The sequence below is a fragment of the Anser cygnoides genome, chromosome 3 (genome assembly GCF_040182565.1).
Source record: "Anser cygnoides isolate HZ-2024a breed goose chromosome 3, Taihu_goose_T2T_genome, whole genome shotgun sequence".
Classification (NCBI taxonomy): domain Eukaryota; kingdom Metazoa; phylum Chordata; class Aves; order Anseriformes; family Anatidae; genus Anser; species Anser cygnoides.
Genome location: NC_089875.1, coordinates 96,712,011 through 96,730,414, shown reverse-complemented (window position 1 = coordinate 96,730,414; position 18,404 = coordinate 96,712,011). Strand labels below are relative to the sequence as shown.

Below are 18,404 nucleotides of genomic sequence, written 5' to 3'. Positions count from 1 at the left end.
TTTTACATTCAGTGAAGCCTCTTAATTACTAAGTTTTGAAAATCAGTCTTTCCTGTCAAGCATCTTATCACACAAAGTGAAATAGCTCCAAATGAGATTTTGCTTTGAAGATGTAACAAAGGCAAGAGATTGTACTCTTTATGCAGCAATGTACAGAAATACTCACGCTAGGTCAGAATGAGCTATGTTAGATACCAGAAGGAGTAGAAAAAAAGTAAATGTCAATCTTTTATTAGTATAGACACAAAGGTAAAATATACAGGCTTCCAATTAAAGGAACAATGCAATGAACAAGGAGATAAAGTAAATGGGAGCTATTCAAAGGGAAATACTGGATTGCTTCAAGAATTGTTTTTTGTTGTTGTTTTGTGTTTTGTTTTTTTTTTTGAATTGACAGTACTGTTTTCCTTATTGACCTTTACACAACAAGTAGAAGCATGTTAATGAAGACCAGAACAAAAGAAAGGAGGATCAGAACAGAGGAGGGATTAGCTTGGAATTAGGACAGTCATAAAGCTCTGAAATGCAATGCTACAAAGCACAAGCTCATACACTGAAAAACTAATAAGCACAGCTACTTTAAGCTGCAGTCCCCTCCAATGAGAATTACCTTATCCTGTAGGAGTTCACCTGCTAGAAAAAACAAAAGCAGAAAAACAGCAGAGGTCATAGATCTGGGTAGTACTACATAAACACAAAAGACCTACATGACAGTTGTATAGCTTACAGTGGAGAGCTTTTCAAACAGATATAGAATTAAAGTTTTACTCCGTGAAACTAGCAGAAAAAAGGCTGTAAGGGAACACTGGCTTTGTAAAAGATGCCAGAAAAAAAGAAAAAAGAAAAAGTTACTCCAGCCAAAGACAATACTAGCATAAGAATAAAGTTATATAAAATTGCTATTAATAGATGCAGCCTGGAAAGTACAAAAAGATCTTCAGTCAGAATAGTTTGGAAATAACCTTCCAATAGGACTAACGGGGTGACAAAACCAGCAGCTTTTGAAATCAGGTATGTATGTGAATTTGATAAATGAAATCATAACCTAGATTACCAAAAAATCAGACTGGTTGAACAAATCAAGACATTTTTGCTGGTCAAATGCATTGTGTTAATTTTTTTCTTACACTTGATAAAACTGAAGTGTTTAGATATAGAAGGAAATGTTTTGTGTAGATGAATGGAAAAAAAAGTGAAATATTCCAGAATTTCCTTTTTTTTTCACTATTTTTCTGAGGTAGAAGAACATACAGGTGGTGTTTTACATTACAATAGAAGCAAACACTAGGATTTCCTACAAGCACGGAATTCTGTTTTTCTGCTTCTGTTCACTGCAGTCAGAGGTCCTTTGGACTTGCTCTTTTGTTGTCTTTACTTCATCCCAGGACACCTCCCAAAAGGTATGGCTCACTAGTCACAAAACCATACATCTTACTAGAAAAAGGTGTCTTAAACATAGACTTAAATTAACACACAGACTGGATAGCTCAGAAAGGTTCTAAAAAGCATGCTGTGGTCCTGATTCCTTCCTGACCTAGCAATGTGTTTCGCTTCCAGCTCTCAAAAATAAAGAACATAAGATTGAATGCAAGTGAATAAAAGGTTTCTAGATTCATTCTTACACAAATTCAGTCAATACTTGCTCACGTGAGCAAAGCCCCACAGTGTGTGCCAAGGAACACTTGTTTGGGGAGCAAATTTTATGCACAGCTTCATTTCTCAAGTTGATGTCTTTCAAGGATCATCCTGGAGGTTTTTAAACTAGGTTTATGAGAGACTAATGCTTGGACTCCAGTATGACCAAGGCTGTGGCTTGGCTAAGCTACTCACTGCAGCTCTTGCAGGCACCCTTCACAGGCTGCAGCCCTTGGCAGGCAGCAGCCACTGGGCACCATGCAGCAAGAGCCTGGCAGAGAGGTTCTGCTCCTGGGGATGGTGTTTTATCCAGAGAAAACGGAAGGACACCAAACAAAACGGCACAGCTGGAAGGTGGAAATGTCCCTACCTGTGTTGCAGGCATCACTCTTTTCTGTGACACAGGACACGAGCAACTCTTTCAATCGCTCAGCAAACCACCACCAGTTCTATACAAAATTTTATTTTACCTTGAATGTCAAGCATATTACCAATCTGATAGTAGGACAACAGAAAAACAACACATTAGAAAAAGCCACTTATAAAGCATTGGATAAGCTCAGTACAACTCTGCCTTAATTTAAGAAAAGGATTTCAAATTCTCATGGAACTGTGCATTTGCTGTTTATGTAAAAGCAAGCAATACACCTTATTAGCAAAGCATACAAAGAAAGTTACACAAAGCTGGCTTAAAATGAAAAAGGAAACAGCATAGCAAACATTGCAGCTAGTTAGCCAGCAGTTAGACCTTTCTCCTTGTAAACCTACTTCTTCAATTTGGCAGCTGCAGTCCTTGGGGAGAAACAGCAAAGGGTACCTAACTTAATCCATAATTATGCAGAACTGTTACAGTGGGGTTGTGCAAACTTTTTTATTAATTATTCTTGTCAAAATACAGCTATAAGCCAGCTACACCAATATTCCATTCTTTTTATTTTATTTTTAAATATTTTCATATAAACTGAATCACCCGCATGGGACCTTTTTGACCTTCTGTAGCTGAAAGTACCATCTTCAGTAAAACCTTGGCCCTTCTTGAATCAGTAGGAGTTCTACCTTTGCATTTCACCTTGGTTTTAAAAAGGGAGTTACATGGCAAACAGGTGATACTATTTCTATAACAAGTCCAGATATTTCTCTTAATTTATAAAAATCAAATATATGCTTTTGCTCACACAACACTTGGAGCTATGACAAATGAAAGGTACACAAGCCAATGAAATTCACACACATATGAAGTTAAAGCCAGCCACATCCTTTCAAAATCAAATAATGTATCTGTTGGCTGCATGTGAAAAATTTCACAGTAATTTACACCTGACCAATACCTTTTAAGGCCTAATCCTGCTGCCAGTGGAGTCTGCAGCTGTTTTGCAAAGGACTTCAGTGGCAGCAGGACTATGACAGGACACTTAAATACTAAATACCAAATATTATAGTTAATTTTATTCCTATTAAAACTGATGATCTCTTTAAAAACACTTGAGATTTAATTTATGCAAGTTATAAAAAATTATTGGAGTTCCTTTTGTAAAGGATTGTATAACCTTTGGGATCCTTATTTGTAATGTTTATAATGTCAGAGGTACTTTTGTTCCTGTTTACGGGATTATTGCTGGTCACCTTCCTGAGACTTGAAAGACCATTAAAGACAAGCACCATTCCTATTCCTCTAAATTATTATATCACAAATTAGTAGTTCGGTCCCTTTCTAAAGGGATCTCTCCCCACAATTACACTAAAACACAGTGATGGGTCACAAATTCCAGGGGGTCCGACTGGTCCTGGCATTCCCGGTGTGCCACGATCTCCATCTTTACCAGGCTGCCCACGCTCTCCAGGACGTCCTTCCTTACTCATACCCGGGGGACCTTCTGGACCTTAGTGACACACATAAAAGAAATAAATATATTACATTTTTATTAAAATGGAAACTAGTATGGACACGCAGAAGCCGTGCTCTTTGCTGAAGTACCAAGACAAAGAAAGTTTTATTTTCTGAAAAAGACACTTCTTGTCACAAACTACTGATATATGTGTATAGCAAAACTGTTATCTTATTAAGATTTAAAATAAAAATAAAAAAAGCATGGAGAGCTTTAAGTAAAAACAGCTTTTAAAAGGAAACATGAAAATCTGCTTTGGTATGCTTATACTTTATCATATAATCTGGAATTACTGGGGCATGAATCAGAGTCCTCTGATTTTTATTTATTTCTCTAGCTTTGGATCAGGCTCTAAATTCTCTTCCAAATACTCAACTTTGCATGTTGGAAGAATACTTTCCTTCTCTAAGCAATGGTTACAAGTCACATGATTATATAAAGGCTCAGTTTTCAGATAATGTCTGATTTCAAGACCTGTCTGTTTATAAAAGGGAATCTCAGATACCAATCTCTACAAGATGTGCCTTATATTAAATAATGTGTTGTATGACAATTTAAAAGGCATGCATGAGATAGGCTCCAGCCATAAAAGATATATGGTAATTAAAGTGTACAAAAACTGTTCACATTTTTCTTAACTATATTGATATTTGTATAAACTTTTTTTTTTAATTTAATAAATAGCATGCACTGAATCTGCACAAATAAGCCATCTCTCACCTGGAGGTCCCGGGGGGCCTTGGATCCCAGGAACCCCAATTCCTTGATTGCCTTTTGCACCATTTTTCCCTGGCAGCCCTGTGGATTAGCAAATTCATGTATATCTTTGCACACTAAGAATATTTTCATCAGAACAACCAGAAAGTCAACATTTGATAATATTTATTGAATAAAAAAAGGGATGTAAATATTCATTTCCTTGTAACTTGTATGGTGTACCTGAATTCTTGATTATCCTCACTTCCACTAAATTAAGAGCCAATTTAGCACCTAATAAGCAGGTGGCCACTGTGAATTGAGTGAATAGATGATGAGAATTTAAGAAATTTGTTAACTGTATTGCCTTTTCATTGGCAAAGTTTTTAACAAGTTGCATGAAGAAAGTGTAAATTATTCACCACAGTCTCTGTGGAATACACACTACATAGGTAATCTTCTACAGTGCACTGCAGAATTAAATTTTTTACCAAAGAAGTACTCTCTGAGAGGGACAAAATCTGTGCTCTCTTATACCAGTACAGCCCAATGAATCCAATTGCTTCATAAACATAGATATCTATTTTTCCCTTATTTAACTTTATATTTAACTTTAAGTCTGTAAATAAACCCACAGAAATCAGTTGGACTGCTTGTATGGCTGAGATACCTAAAAGTATAATCCTTAGCTTCACTAGTATTATTAAAAAGAAACCTGAATTTTCAACAAAAGCATAAAGAAAGGAATAAAAATCCTTATGAGATGAAAAGAAAAAAGGAGAGAAAAAAACAGGAGTAAGAGGGGTATAAAGGTGTCATATACCAAAAATCAGCCTACAGGTAGCAGACAGTAAATAATCAGTGAATAAACACAGATTTTAAAACAGCTGAAACAAAGAAATTTGGAAGAAAACAAACTAGAAAACATGGAAAATACACTGAAGCTCATGTCTAAACATATCTGATCTAAAAGAAAGAAAATCTAAATGCAGTTTAAAATATCTACAGGAGACTATAAAGGAAACAAAAATCTCTGTAAAAAGATCAAGGGAAAGTACAACAGAACTGAACACTAGTTACCTATTTGCATTCTTGTGTTTTCTCTTCTTCTGACATGCATACTTCAAAAGCAAAGAAACCTTTGCTCAATTACACTTTGTGATACAAACCCAGCTATTCCCTTACTCCACTGCACTAGTCCCATTCAAAACTGGAAGCAGAAAACAAAGTCATAAAGGCCATTAGCATGGTGACATGCTGTCCTGGTTTCAGCTAGGATAGAGTTAATTTTCCTCGTAGTAGCTGGTATGGCGCTGTGCTTTGGATTTAGGATGGGAATAATGCTGACAACATTAGTTGCTGCCGAGCAGTGCTCACACAGAGCCAGCCCCTGGTGCTGCCCTGCCAGCGAGGAGGCTGGGGGTGCACCAGGAGCTGGGAGGAGACACATTCAGGACAGCTGACCCAGGCTGACCAAAGGGATGTCCCACACCATGTGGCATCACGCGGAACAATTAAAATGGGGTGGCTGGCGGGGGTGGGAGGAACTGCCGCTCGAGGATGGTTGGGCATTAGTCAGCAGGTGGTGAGCAACTGCATTGTGCATCACTTGCTTTGTACATTCTATTATCATCACCATCATGATTATTACTTCTCTTCCTTTTCTGTCCTATTAAACTGTCTTTATCACAACCCACAAGCTTTTACTTTTTTTTTTTTTCCTCCCGATTATCTCTGCCATCCCACTGGCAGGGGGAGTGAATGGCTGTGTGAAACTACAACACATGCACACATTACCTCTTGTCCCACGAGCCCCAGGGCGACCCGGGACGCCTGTCAGACCTGGAATACCATCATTTCCTGGCAAACCAGGAAATCCTCTTGGACCTTCGGGGCCTCTCGGACCTGGTGGCCCTGGAAGTCCTGGGGAAGCGCTTTGGGACTGACAGTGGTTGCAGTTTTGCAGCCTTCCACTCTGAAGAATAGCAGGCAACTGGGCTGTGAGAATTCAAACAAAAAATTGCTTAAAGTGTTGTAACAGTAAAAGATAAAAACGTTTCCATCCACCCAGTAAAACAAAACCAGCTTCCTCTCTTTATGCAATATGGTACCTTTAGGAAACAAGATGCTAAAGTATGGAGTCTGTGGTGTGGAAATGTGTTTCTACAGCTGTATGAAAACCAGTGATAAATCAGAACAAAATACTGATCTTGCTTTCAAGAAAGCATCTTTATAATTACAAGGAAATTTCTTCAGTACTTTAAACAAGGAAAGAGCATTTCAAACTTACTTCTCAGTACATCTGAACACACCTGTCGAATAAATTCTTCTGAAAATTCTCGTGCCTAAATTGAACAGAGAAGAGTTATAAAAACAGAGAGCATGTAAGTTTGGGGTTCTAAGGTACTCAAAATGACAAGTATGAGGTCCCATACATACAGGCTTTCCATCTGATCCAGGTGGTCCTGGGGGCCCTCTGTCTCCTGGCTGACCTCTGACACCAGGAGGTCCAACCAAACCCTGGATACCGGATTCTCCCTTTTGTCCATTGATGCCTCGAATGCCTGGATCTCCTTTCTCACCTTTCTGGAATGAGAACCAATGAAAAGCCAATCATATCTTTACATGCCATTTGGAAGCTATGTAGCACCAAGCAAACACATTCTGAGAAAATCTTCACTGACAATCTTCATAAAATTAATATAATCAAGTTGTCATTGAAAATTAATTTGATACTGATTAGATCCATTTCACTAAAATGTATTAAGCTTTCAGATTCTTTAACAACTGTTTCAGTACAATAATTTACCAAGGACCTACATTTCCATCTTAAAGAGACTTATTTGACTGACTAATTGATATAAAACAAAAATCTCTTCATTATTAACATATAGAAGAAAATACTTAGTTAATTTCTCATGAAAAAGTGAATAATTCATTACAGTACATTAACATCCTTCTTAGAAGGCTGGAAAAATTACAAGTGAAATTCTGGCACCATTGAAGTTCTTGGCAAACCTCCCATGTACTGTAACAATCAAGACTTTTACCCTACGTCTGTAGCGTATAAGACAGAAGAAAAAATAGTTTGATTTCAGTTAGGGTTTTTTGTTGTTTTGTTGGTGGTGCTTTTTATTTTTTTAAACTTCATTTACTCTGTATGATTGATAGCTGTAGTCCATTTGCTTCACTGGAAAATGTTAAAATAATAGTGTATGTATCTTTATCAAAGCAATGGTTCTTCTGTGTATGAGATTACCTACTGCAATAGTTCCTGTGGAGCTCTTTCCCTACGCTGAAGCCAACAAAACTTCAGTAGAATGTAATTTGGTACATGCCCAAGATTAAAGTTAGTAAACTGTCTTTACTCCCTGATGAGTTTTTTCCTTCCATTTTTTCACAGCTTCTGCATAGTGTTACCAGTAAGTTTAACTTTTTCTTTCCCATTTTCCAACTATTTTGATGGAATTACGGAAACAAGGCAGCAGAATCACTATATATGACAAACAAACTTACTGGAGCAAACAATGCAAGTTTAAGAAGTACTTAGGCATATAGTCTTCACAGACTTATGCTGATTCTTAAATTATGTTTTTAAATTACTTTATATCCTTCTATATAGCACTTATCAAAACACTTTACATCAGAAATATATATGGTTCACTCAAAGCTTTCTGGATTGGTATGGATTAGTAACAATGCCCAGAGTTCTCCAAATGAATTACTACAGGTAGCTAGGTTCAAATTTGGTGTCTGCTTACTCATTTTTATGCACGGAGCTAACAGACAGGAATTTCACCTTGCTACGTTTAGATGGTTTATATCTCAAAACCATGACATGGTTACTGATACCTAGCTGAGGAAAACAAGTTACTGAAAGAGAAAGTACTCAGAACTGCATACCTGGCATCGCAAAAGGACCGCTGTCTGTTCATGTTAACTAAGTTCTTCCATTAAGTCATTTAGCTTTGCTGTAAATAAAATTTGATGCCACTGGGGCAGCGCAACCCTACTGTGAGAAGCCATAACAGAAAAACTTACTCAAGTGACTGGTTATCTGTGCATTTTAAACATTCTTAGGGTGTTTTTTTGTTTGTTTGTTTGTTTTGGGGGAGGCAGATATTTTGCTTCCATTAGTTTTACAAGACCCACTCAAAAAAAAAAAAAAGGCATTAAAAGAAAGCGGGCAGTTTTTCCTCTTAATAACCAGACAAATGAGTAAAATGCGACAGATGTCAGTAAAATGCCTAAGAGACTCCTGGGAAGATGCTCCACCAGTAAGATACCAAGCATGAATTGAACAGCAGTCTATATCCTCCTCCCTTTACAGAAGTTATACGCTAATTCAGAACTGTCTTTTTCCAGGGTAGCTGTATTTTACTTTCTTGTTACTGTCAACTTGAATATTATAGTCACAGAGATTTGATATTCTAGTTACCACCAGATAGATTGGTACTTGTTCATTTCTATTACACAATTCCAAATGTTTTTACACTTAACAGCTATTTTAAAAATACCCTCACAAGGCCAGCAAGGCTCAGGGATAAACATATGGAGCGCATGTAGCTGCCTGTGGCTATACCAGAAGCTGTACGTGTTGGGATCTGAAAATAATGTTGTTCATGTAGCCAGAAGTTGTTTGTTTTAATTTCAATTACTTTTACAGCTATGGGTTATGTTTACACAGAGACATCTGACTTGCAAGTTGATTTATTTGGAATTAAATGTTAAAAGAGCTAGAAAGCATTAAGAACCAGTGAAGTATTGTGAAAATCGCATCTATTGTAGAAAAAACATCATGGGAAAAAAGCTGCCAAAAAGCAAATGAAACTGCTGAGGGAACATTTTCTGCAGTGCATCATGGTTTTGTAATGTTCAGCCACATCTCATGTGTGGCCTTGTTTATCGACCCTTGCTATTGGCAAAGAAAATCAATAAAAAGGAAGAAAGCTTAGTAAATGCTGAGAATTACAGCCTGAAGAAACTTTTTATTAAATCAGACTGTAACAAATGACAAAATATTTTATAAAAACAGAAAATAAACTAGTTTTATAGGTTTGATAAGTAAACACCATGACATCACTGTATCTTAATGTACAGTAAGAATATTATTGAAAGGATTTGTCAAAATTTTACCATGATTTAAAACATGTAGAGGCTACTTCAGTGGTACACAAGTAACACCTTAGCAATTTTGGCTACAATTCAGTAAAGCACCTATAAGCAAAACTGTAATTTTAAGTATTTTGTAGAACCACAGTAGCATACAGGACAATTTAAATATTTGATTGCACATGAGCTTTGAAGAATATGTCCAATTATTGATATGCAACACTACTTTAACAAAAAAGGGTTGAACAAAGACATCTCTAGGTAAAGCTGGAGCAAGATGATATTAACAAGACAGCATGCACTCTGATTTCACTAAATATGAATCAAAAACAACTAACAAAGTTAATCTTTTAAATACCAACACTCAAAACAATGTGCAAAACAAATACTGAAAGGTCCGACCATAAATATATCTACAATAGTCAAAAAGAACTAGATAAGAAAAAGAGATGTGACTTCTAAAAATAACCCAGAGAGCAACAGATTTAGTTTCTGCCAGACAAGTCCAAGTGGGCTTCAGGATATGCCCCTCAAGTTTCAGGCTGAGTTGGAAATCATTCCTGTGTAAACATGGTAGTAGAAAGAAAGAAGTCTGCCTTGCATTTTCTGAGTCAGTCTCAAAGACAGAATCCTCTAAAAAATAAATTAAAATATTTTTATATGCTTCACAATTCCTTTTATTGAAATAAAGGCACACAAAGAAATCTCACTGGTCAAGTTTGAAATGCACAGATAAATAGTTCAGATGTGGAAGCCCTTGTCACAGACTTTTAGGGAAGCTAAAAGTACAGTCAGGGTATCATCACAGTTCAAAAGGTTTTACACAAATTTCTGATTGACATTAAATGCAACAGTTTGGATCTACAGCTTAAATGCCCCGAATTTGTTGACTGGTAAAATGAGCGAAGCAACATAAGAGGAAGGATCTTCATTATGTATTGTGCTCCGTATTTTTGCATTGGCTGATGCTGAAGGTAAAATACTGAAAAAGAAGGATCATTTTGACCCAGTATTTTGTGACTTCTAAATTTCCAAAAGTTAGCTTTTTTTTCTTCTACTATTTGCCTTCTTCAACCAGCTCCTTTTCTGATTTTTTTTATTCTCTTAAAGGTATATTTGGCTTTTTCTTAATTTTGCATTTCATGAAATATGCATTTTGCTATCTGTTGTCTTTTAACTAATACTTATTTCTGTTCTATTCTCTGATATTTTCAAATAATTTCTCTTCTATTGCTTATGCATGTGAGTATGGAAATAAGACTTTAAATATATGTTTTACAGAACACAATTTGCAGAAACAAATAGAATAATTTTATAATACTCTGTCATTACAAAATACATACCTCTCCTTGTTCTCCACTTAATCCTTCTATTCCCTTGGGGGATTAATAAAAAAAAAAAAAAAAAAAAGAAGCAAGTTGAGCCAAGTTACTTGGAATAAAAAAACATTTTTTTTTCCTTTGCTTTCAATAATTAATCACAAATGTTAATTTTTAAAGATTGATTTCTATTTGTATAAAAAACAAATTGTATATAAGAATTAAAAATTTATATCATGGTGGACCAACACTTCAGTAATACTTTAATACCATATCCCAAAAGGGTAACTTGGGATTATATCATACATAATATATACCATGTGTAGAAATAGCATATATATTATGTGTAGAAGTATTAGTGTAGAAGTAGCATATATTATCTACATATTATTAGTGTAGAAGTAGCGTATATAGACAAAATCTTATTTACTCTACAAAAGACAAAAGAAATAAAGTTTTGTGCTCTAGCAAAAGGAAACTTTATTTTGTGCATGCTTCATACCGTCTTACAAGAGAGAAATCAAGCTCAGAGCCTTCGAAATACCAACTGAGTTTGTAAGCCAGATTTTGCATGTTGGCAAATGGTTGTAGTGCCATTTCTACCAAATGGTTCAATGGTGTTATTGATCATTAAATGCCAGGCAAGCTGGCAGCTTAGCACAGGTTTTTTCACTTTGCTGATGGACAAGCGAATCTGTATTATATCTTGGAGGAGCCCTGGGGGCTTTAGAAACCTTGGAAGGACCTAGTACTGTCTAACAAAGTATTTGAATGACTGATTCTTTGGTTGCTGGCCAAACTAGATAAGCATGGGAAACAATTTTACACTAGCCCTGTATTATTTTTTCAGCTTTCTCCAAATAAAATAAAATAAAATAAAATAAAGCAAGCAACAGCTACTCAGCTGTATCATTCTATCTGAAAAAAAGTGTTTTGTTTTGGTTTGTTTGTTTGTTTCACCTTATAATTAAAATAATAAATGACTCATGGAAATGGGTCTATTATTTGCAAAGGTAAAGCCCAGAAAGTTTAATTTGTAGAATGTCAGAGTATGACATTACTTTTGGTTAAAAACAGTCACTGGCCTTTTAGTTTAAACTATTTCTTTTTTAAAATTTTTGCTTAGCTTTACTACCAGGCTCCTGTCAAGCTACATACCCCTGAGAGTGATAAAACCAAGCTAAAATACAATCTAGACCTCCTGCCCATGCTCCACTGGAATCAGCTCCTTCTTGCTAGACAGACAGCTGTATCAATGTCGTAATTCTGAAAAAACAACGGTGACTTCCTTCCAAGTCTAGTTTTAGATACGTACCTCTGACAAATACTTCTCTGTTTGGACATGACATAGATTATGTAGTTTACAAGCATTTATAAATACTAACAGTTATTTTCTGTGGTATAACAAGATAGCCAACTATGACACAATCAGAATACATTGGCTCAGAATTGAAAGAAAAGAGAAATAATAGGATCTCACTGATTTGCAGCTGAAACAGGAAACATCTGTAATTTATGTGCACAGAAGATGTCAATAATGACTCTCAGTATACTATTGGGGGTAATAAACTGCGTGAAAGTGCAGCATGGTATACACAAAATCTTAACATCACAAGCATCACTCTTACAACTTTTCACAAAGGCCACTTTGTGCTGTTATCTGTTTTATATTACTTGTAACAGTTTAATGAAAATTTTCCATAATGAACTCTTTCATAAAATAACACAGGAAAATGAACTTCCAGACTGTTTCCCAAGATATAATATCCCTGAGCCACAGAAACGTGGGCTCCAGGATTTCAACCTCCTTTTCAGAGTGGATCTAGCTAGAGCAGGCTGCTCAATGCTGTGTCCAGCCAGGTTCTGCCACAACCTGTGTAAGCAGCCTGTTCCAGTGTCTGACCCACCCTTGCAGCAAAATGTTTTTCCCATTGATCAAGTTGGAATTTCCTGCATTGCAACTCATGTCCATTTCCTCTTGTCCTTCCCTATGCACATCTTCTCTACTTGTGTTGTATTTGTTATATTTAAAATACTTAAGGTGTTTAAGAGGTAATTAACACAACTATGTAATCATGTTCTATGTAAATATATTTCACACAAAAAAATAAATACTTATGCTGATGAAAATAATCTTAAGAAACAAACATGAATCATAGCTGTCGTGAACTAGGATTATCATTTTGACAGTACCTGTAAGCCTGGATTTCCTTGTCTTCCTTTCTCTCCTTTTCGTCCCTTCAGAAAAGAAGTATGTTTTCTTAAAATATATATTTATTTGGGAGAAATAATTAAACTATCAAAAATATCACAAAGACACAAGAGCTGGGCCCAATCAATCTAAAATTTACTCTTCAAGAACTCAGAGCAGAACCAGTACAGATAGATACAATATCTGTTCTGAAAACACAGCAGTTAGGATATGAGTAGTGACAGTATCCTCACCTATTCTTGTAGATATTTCCATGACTTTTAGATAAGAAGGAGGAAAATGCCACTGCTTATAATATAATAGTAGGCAGAGGCCAGGTGGCATTACTGATTACGAGGATTTATGTGGTGCCATGGTGACTGGAGCAGGCAGGGACAGCGCCTGTCCCAGGACGGTGGGTGCTGTCCCTGTGCCCCAGGTCAGCAACACAACCAATATGCCCAAGCCTGCGTCACTGCTGGAGCCACACAAGGTCTGCACCAAATGCCATCACAACCTGCTCAGCCCAAAAAACATAGCTGGAAATTCATACAGGGCATACCGGGTAGTTTTGTTTGAAGAAGATTTAGGGCTCAGTGCTTTTACTCTTCTTCAATCAAAATTCTTGTAGAGCTTAATTAAAAAAAAAAAAAATCCTAACTAACTACTAGCACTTTTATTAAGTGTTATCAGATGATTTTGACTAGAAAAAAAGTTGTACCTGGATACCACTTTCGCCCTGGCTTCCTTTGTCCCCCTGTAAAATAGTATAAGAAAAGTCTCCATTTAACATGATTCATCTCCAAGAACTGTACTCTCTTTTAATTTAATGCACTAAATACAAGGGAAGTATCTAACAGCCTCTATTTGCATTGAACGAAAACAAATGTATCCCCATGTACATAAACACTGAAAAAAAATACAGTTATAATAATAAAGTTATAATAAGAAGAGAATCTGCCATAGAAAGAGCTGTCAAAAAGAAAATTAGATACAAGTTAAATGGCAAACCCAGAAGAAGCTCATCTACTGAATGTATGGGAGGGGAAGGGACACAGGGGAAGGAAGGGCAGTACTTCTGAAGAGTTAAATTTCATTTGGATGCTAACCACTAAGTGTGCTTGCCTTTGCCCACAGAGAATAGAGTACAAATAATTTATGTAATGTACTATAAACCCATTGATTGCAGAAGTTATATATGACACGGCAAAAAAAATGTTTTTCTTTCTAATCAGAAAAAAATATTATATTTGAATTTAACCAAAACTTTGTAGAGAATAAGTTCCACCCACTCCTTTTGTCTTTGATTGAAATGTTTATAGTAAGTTAACATTTATGTGGGTAACTGACAACCAGATGGTGCAAATGACACTATAAAAGGCGGGTACCTAGGTTTATCAATTCGTCGACCACCATCTAATTGTCAATGGAGAGAAACACTCAGCTCTTGAAAACTATTTATGCCAATTAACGATAGAGGTACATAATCCCAGAATGTGCCTATCTCTCTTCAATGACTGAAAAGAAAACTTAAAAGTTATGGGAGACCTCTGAAATCAGAGTGACTATTTAAATAGACACGAATCAAAATGGTGGGCTGATAATGCAGCAACCCATAAAACAAAAGACAGATCAGGGGAGAGGGAGGCAAAATTGCATTTAATAGAGGAAAAGAATTGGGATGGAGTTTTGGGGTCCATTTTGCCAGTTTTCTGATAAAAGACAACCATGCTATTACTTTTTTTTTTCCTTTTCCTTTTCTTTTTTTTTTTTTAAGAGAATGTTTAGTTAAATGTTAAACAGTAGCATAGAGGAGATTTTGGCCAGGGTAAATATTTTCCTAATTGAAAATCCCACAAGAATGTATTTATGCCAGTTGTTGTATTGTACTTGAATGTAAAATATTTGGTTCACTTCAACTTTTAAAATGAGCTATAGCTGAAGGGCTTCACTTTTATTGCTGAATGCCCAAACTGCACTGAATAATTCAAGACTTTGTCATACTTCCGACTTGTAACTCCAGTTAACCAGCAAAACATATTCTGACTTCCATCTTCATAAGAAATGGGTAAGAATTACCCATTGCAAGAATTACTGTCTTCACTTTAAAATTTAGAGACTTTCCATAAGTTTTAACAAAATCTCCCTTCTTAAAATGAGTGTTAATGTCTTGATCCGTGACCCTTAGATATTGAAACTGAGAATATATTGATAATGAAACTAATTAAACAATTCTTATGACACTAGCTCAACACCAGTCACTCTTGGGTTTCAGTGCATTTCGAAAGACTTAATTAAGCCAGGAAGTCTTTGCCCTTATGTGTTCTGGAAAATCTGCCTCAAGACTTGTCAGAAGACTAATTTTTCTACTTCTCCTCTTGGAAAATGGAACTCAGTTTGAAATAACCTCACCTAAATTTGAATCATTCTCTAGCCTCCATTACTGCACTGACCAGGGACTGCTTTCAGTTGTCTACATATAAGCATATAAGCACTTAAATAAGCACTGTTTTTTAAGGTGCTCTAAGCATCCTAAGGCATCCCCATATGTGTTTCATCTAAGACATCTATATGTGACTGCACATATGCATGCTGGCATATACGACACTGGACATAGAGGAAACCTGTAACCTTCTGGACTAGAAGCTAAAGTCTAGTGGAATACCTCCCATTGTGATTATAAATAAAGCTTTAAATATAACACCACCCTTATGGGTGAAGAAACAAGCTTCTTTACCCTCCACCCTTACTTTCCATAGTGAGGTACCTGATTCATCTATTTCTGTAATGGCTTTATATGAAGGTCATCATTCTTCAAAAGGGGCTCCTTGACATTGCTGGTACTGCTACACACACATTATCATTTTTATTTTTTATTAACATCTTACTTCTATCTGACACCCTACCTGAACTTCCTTTGATTTTAAAGGACTTCCTGTTTATTCTGAAATCTGTAATTCAGATATGTAATGGAGAAATCTTTAATCTTTAAGTTGAGTCTTCAGCATTTCCCGGGGAATAGTACTAGGCTTCCAAAACATGTGTCCGATACATCACTTAAACATACTCCATTTATTTTTATTTTTAAAAACTTGATGCATAAAAATGTAAAGCTATTGTTAAACCTGTTCAAATATAATTTTAAATTAATTTAACTTATTTAACTAAATTATTTTAAATTAATTTTAAAACTTTAAATTTGGACTGATAGCATATATGGGAGCATTTTTAGCCTTGACAACTTGTTGCTTAAATAAATACCTAGTCTGAAAGGTTTCATGTAAAGCTTGTTAGTCATAATAAGCTATACGTTAACGAAACGAGCCTGCTACATATCAGATAACTTACATTGCTCCAAAAAAACAGCATAACATTAAAAAAAGCCTTATATTTGTATATGCCAATTAAGAATTTAAAAAATAATAATAAATCTTTATCTGACCTGCCATGTTCTCCCTTAAAAATACAACAAAATACTGAAAGCAATAGCAGTACTTACTATCTTGCAAAGCAATGAAACATTTATTTTTCAGGACACACATTATTGCTTTTAAAGCGTCCAGAATAGAGAAATCCTAATCAAAATTTAAATTATAAATATAATGGATACAAATAAGAGCTTCAGTTACAATTTGAATTAATTGATTTGCAGCAATAAAGTCAATAATTTGACTTCAATCAATTTTAAACCACATGAAAGGTCTTTAACCCTGAAATCTTGCAAAATCATGTTTTGAAGATCACAAGAACAGCTGTTCCCAGCTGTTTCAAATACACATCGAGTATTTCCTTCATATTGATTTGCTTAATAGCATATGTAAAGGGTAAATTCTTGGTATTTCTCTACTTCTCGGTTGAGTTACATAGAAGAAAGGTGCCATCCTGAAAACAACATCATTTAGAAAACACAACTTTGTTCTTTGTTATCCACAGGGCATGAAAAGTAACGATTTTCAATTACTACTAATGTTCAGGTTCTTAAATCCAGTTCCACAGACAATGCATAGCTGATTTTTCCTCAAGAGATTCATTTCACACTCCAGTAAGTTCTGAGAGTTACAACAAGAGATTCTATAGGTATTTTAAAACTGGAAATATTCTACAGGCTTTCCAGCTTCCAGTCAAAAAAGTTTGTGTTAATGGCTGAGATGAAACTGAGAAGTTTCAAAAACATGGAAGATTTTCAGAATGATATCTTATGGAACAAAATCTCAAGGGAAGAACTTAATGTAATGTTAATTACAGGTTTTAGCATGCAAAAAAATGTATGCTTGAATTTCCAAATGTACCAAAAAACAACATTGCCTATAATCTTTTCAACCAGGGACTCCTTAAAGACTCCTTAATACGTTTGTCAGAAAATCCTATACAGCTACGTATTAAAAATAAAGGTTACTATTCAGAAATTCAAACATAAATAACTAAATTCTATGATGTGTTCACAAAGTAGTTCTTTGGCAATGAAGAATATCAGCATAACCATGTCTATAACAGTGTTTGATTGATGGAAGGTTGCACCAAGCAATGGTGAGATCCTGAAGGCATGATCTACCTGAGAACTCAGTATGCAAGAGGAAAAAAATACAGATTCCTGCCTGAAAAGAAGAAATAATTGTCAACCAGGACAGCAGAAGTAGGATCCATCTAACCTTTGCCATCAAAAATTTCAACATTTAATTTAGCTAAGCTAAAGTCTTATCTAGGCTTCAGATATAGTCAATGGTAATAGACAAGTACTTCCAGATTTACCCATTCCTAAGCAAAGATGTGAATGAATGATTCCCCAGGGAGTTCAGACTCTCTCAGTTAAACATGGAGAAAAACCTGGACTAGTTGGCTAGATCAAATAGCTCTTAATGGCTAAGGGTAATTGAGCTGAATCTGTCCCAGCTGCCTGGGATTAATTGTTCCTGTTCTTAGGGGAGATCCACAAAAAGACTTTGCACAATAGAATTTGTAGATATAACACTGTGAGACAATATAATATGAAGTAAATACAGAATCACAGATCATACTATTATGTACTATAATTCATAATGGAAATTTCATTAATATACCTATGTAACAGCACTTTATGTTACACAGTTTCTCCCTTTTGGTCATTCTCTCCTCCCTGTGAAAGCAGATTGTTTTTCTAGCAAATGGACCTTCCAAAATATACTAAATAGTCTCTAATAATAATGATATATTTAAAAAAAAAAAAAAAGGAAAAAGGATTTTCCTTGACAATGACCACTTACAGAATAAGCATTTCCAATAAAAGATGTAAGTAATATAAAACTAGAAAAAAAACAGCTTACCTTTATACCCTGGGTACCAGGAATGCCTGGGTAGCCTGGTTCACCTGGGGCACCAGGTCCTCCTAGATCTCCCTGAATAACATAATAGCTCTGTAAGTATCAGTGATATGTTGTGAGTAAAAACATATTGCTTGTTTTTTCAAGGTCATGTGATACAATTTGGCTATGGTATTTTGAAATTTTATAACTTAGGATGACTGAAATGTTTGGAGATTTTGTGAAGGGATGTTGAACACCCACAAGCCACAAAAGACAATCCTAGTTC

General features: G+C 35.5%; 1 protein-coding gene across 1 annotated transcript in view; it reads right to left on the bottom strand.

Annotated features, from left to right (window-relative positions):
• Nucleotides 1-215: 215 nt before the first annotated feature.
• The window catches only part of COL21A1 (collagen type XXI alpha 1 chain), a 119,169-nt gene continuing 100,980 nt past the window's right edge, over nt 216-18,404 (bottom strand). The window contains exons 22-30 of the mRNA XM_048078060.2: nt 18,140-18,211; nt 13,561-13,596; nt 12,842-12,886; nt 10,673-10,705; nt 6,657-6,803; nt 6,508-6,562; nt 6,015-6,215; nt 4,242-4,319; nt 216-3,515 (exon numbers count right to left, since the gene is read on the bottom strand). Coding sequence (XP_047934017.1) covers nt 3,328-3,515; nt 4,242-4,319; nt 6,015-6,215; nt 6,508-6,562; nt 6,657-6,803; nt 10,673-10,705; nt 12,842-12,886; nt 13,561-13,596; nt 18,140-18,211 — 855 coding nt within the window. The 3' untranslated portion in view covers nt 216-3,327. The remainder of the gene's footprint in view (nt 3,516-4,241; nt 4,320-6,014; nt 6,216-6,507; nt 6,563-6,656; nt 6,804-10,672; nt 10,706-12,841; nt 12,887-13,560; nt 13,597-18,139; nt 18,212-18,404) is intronic.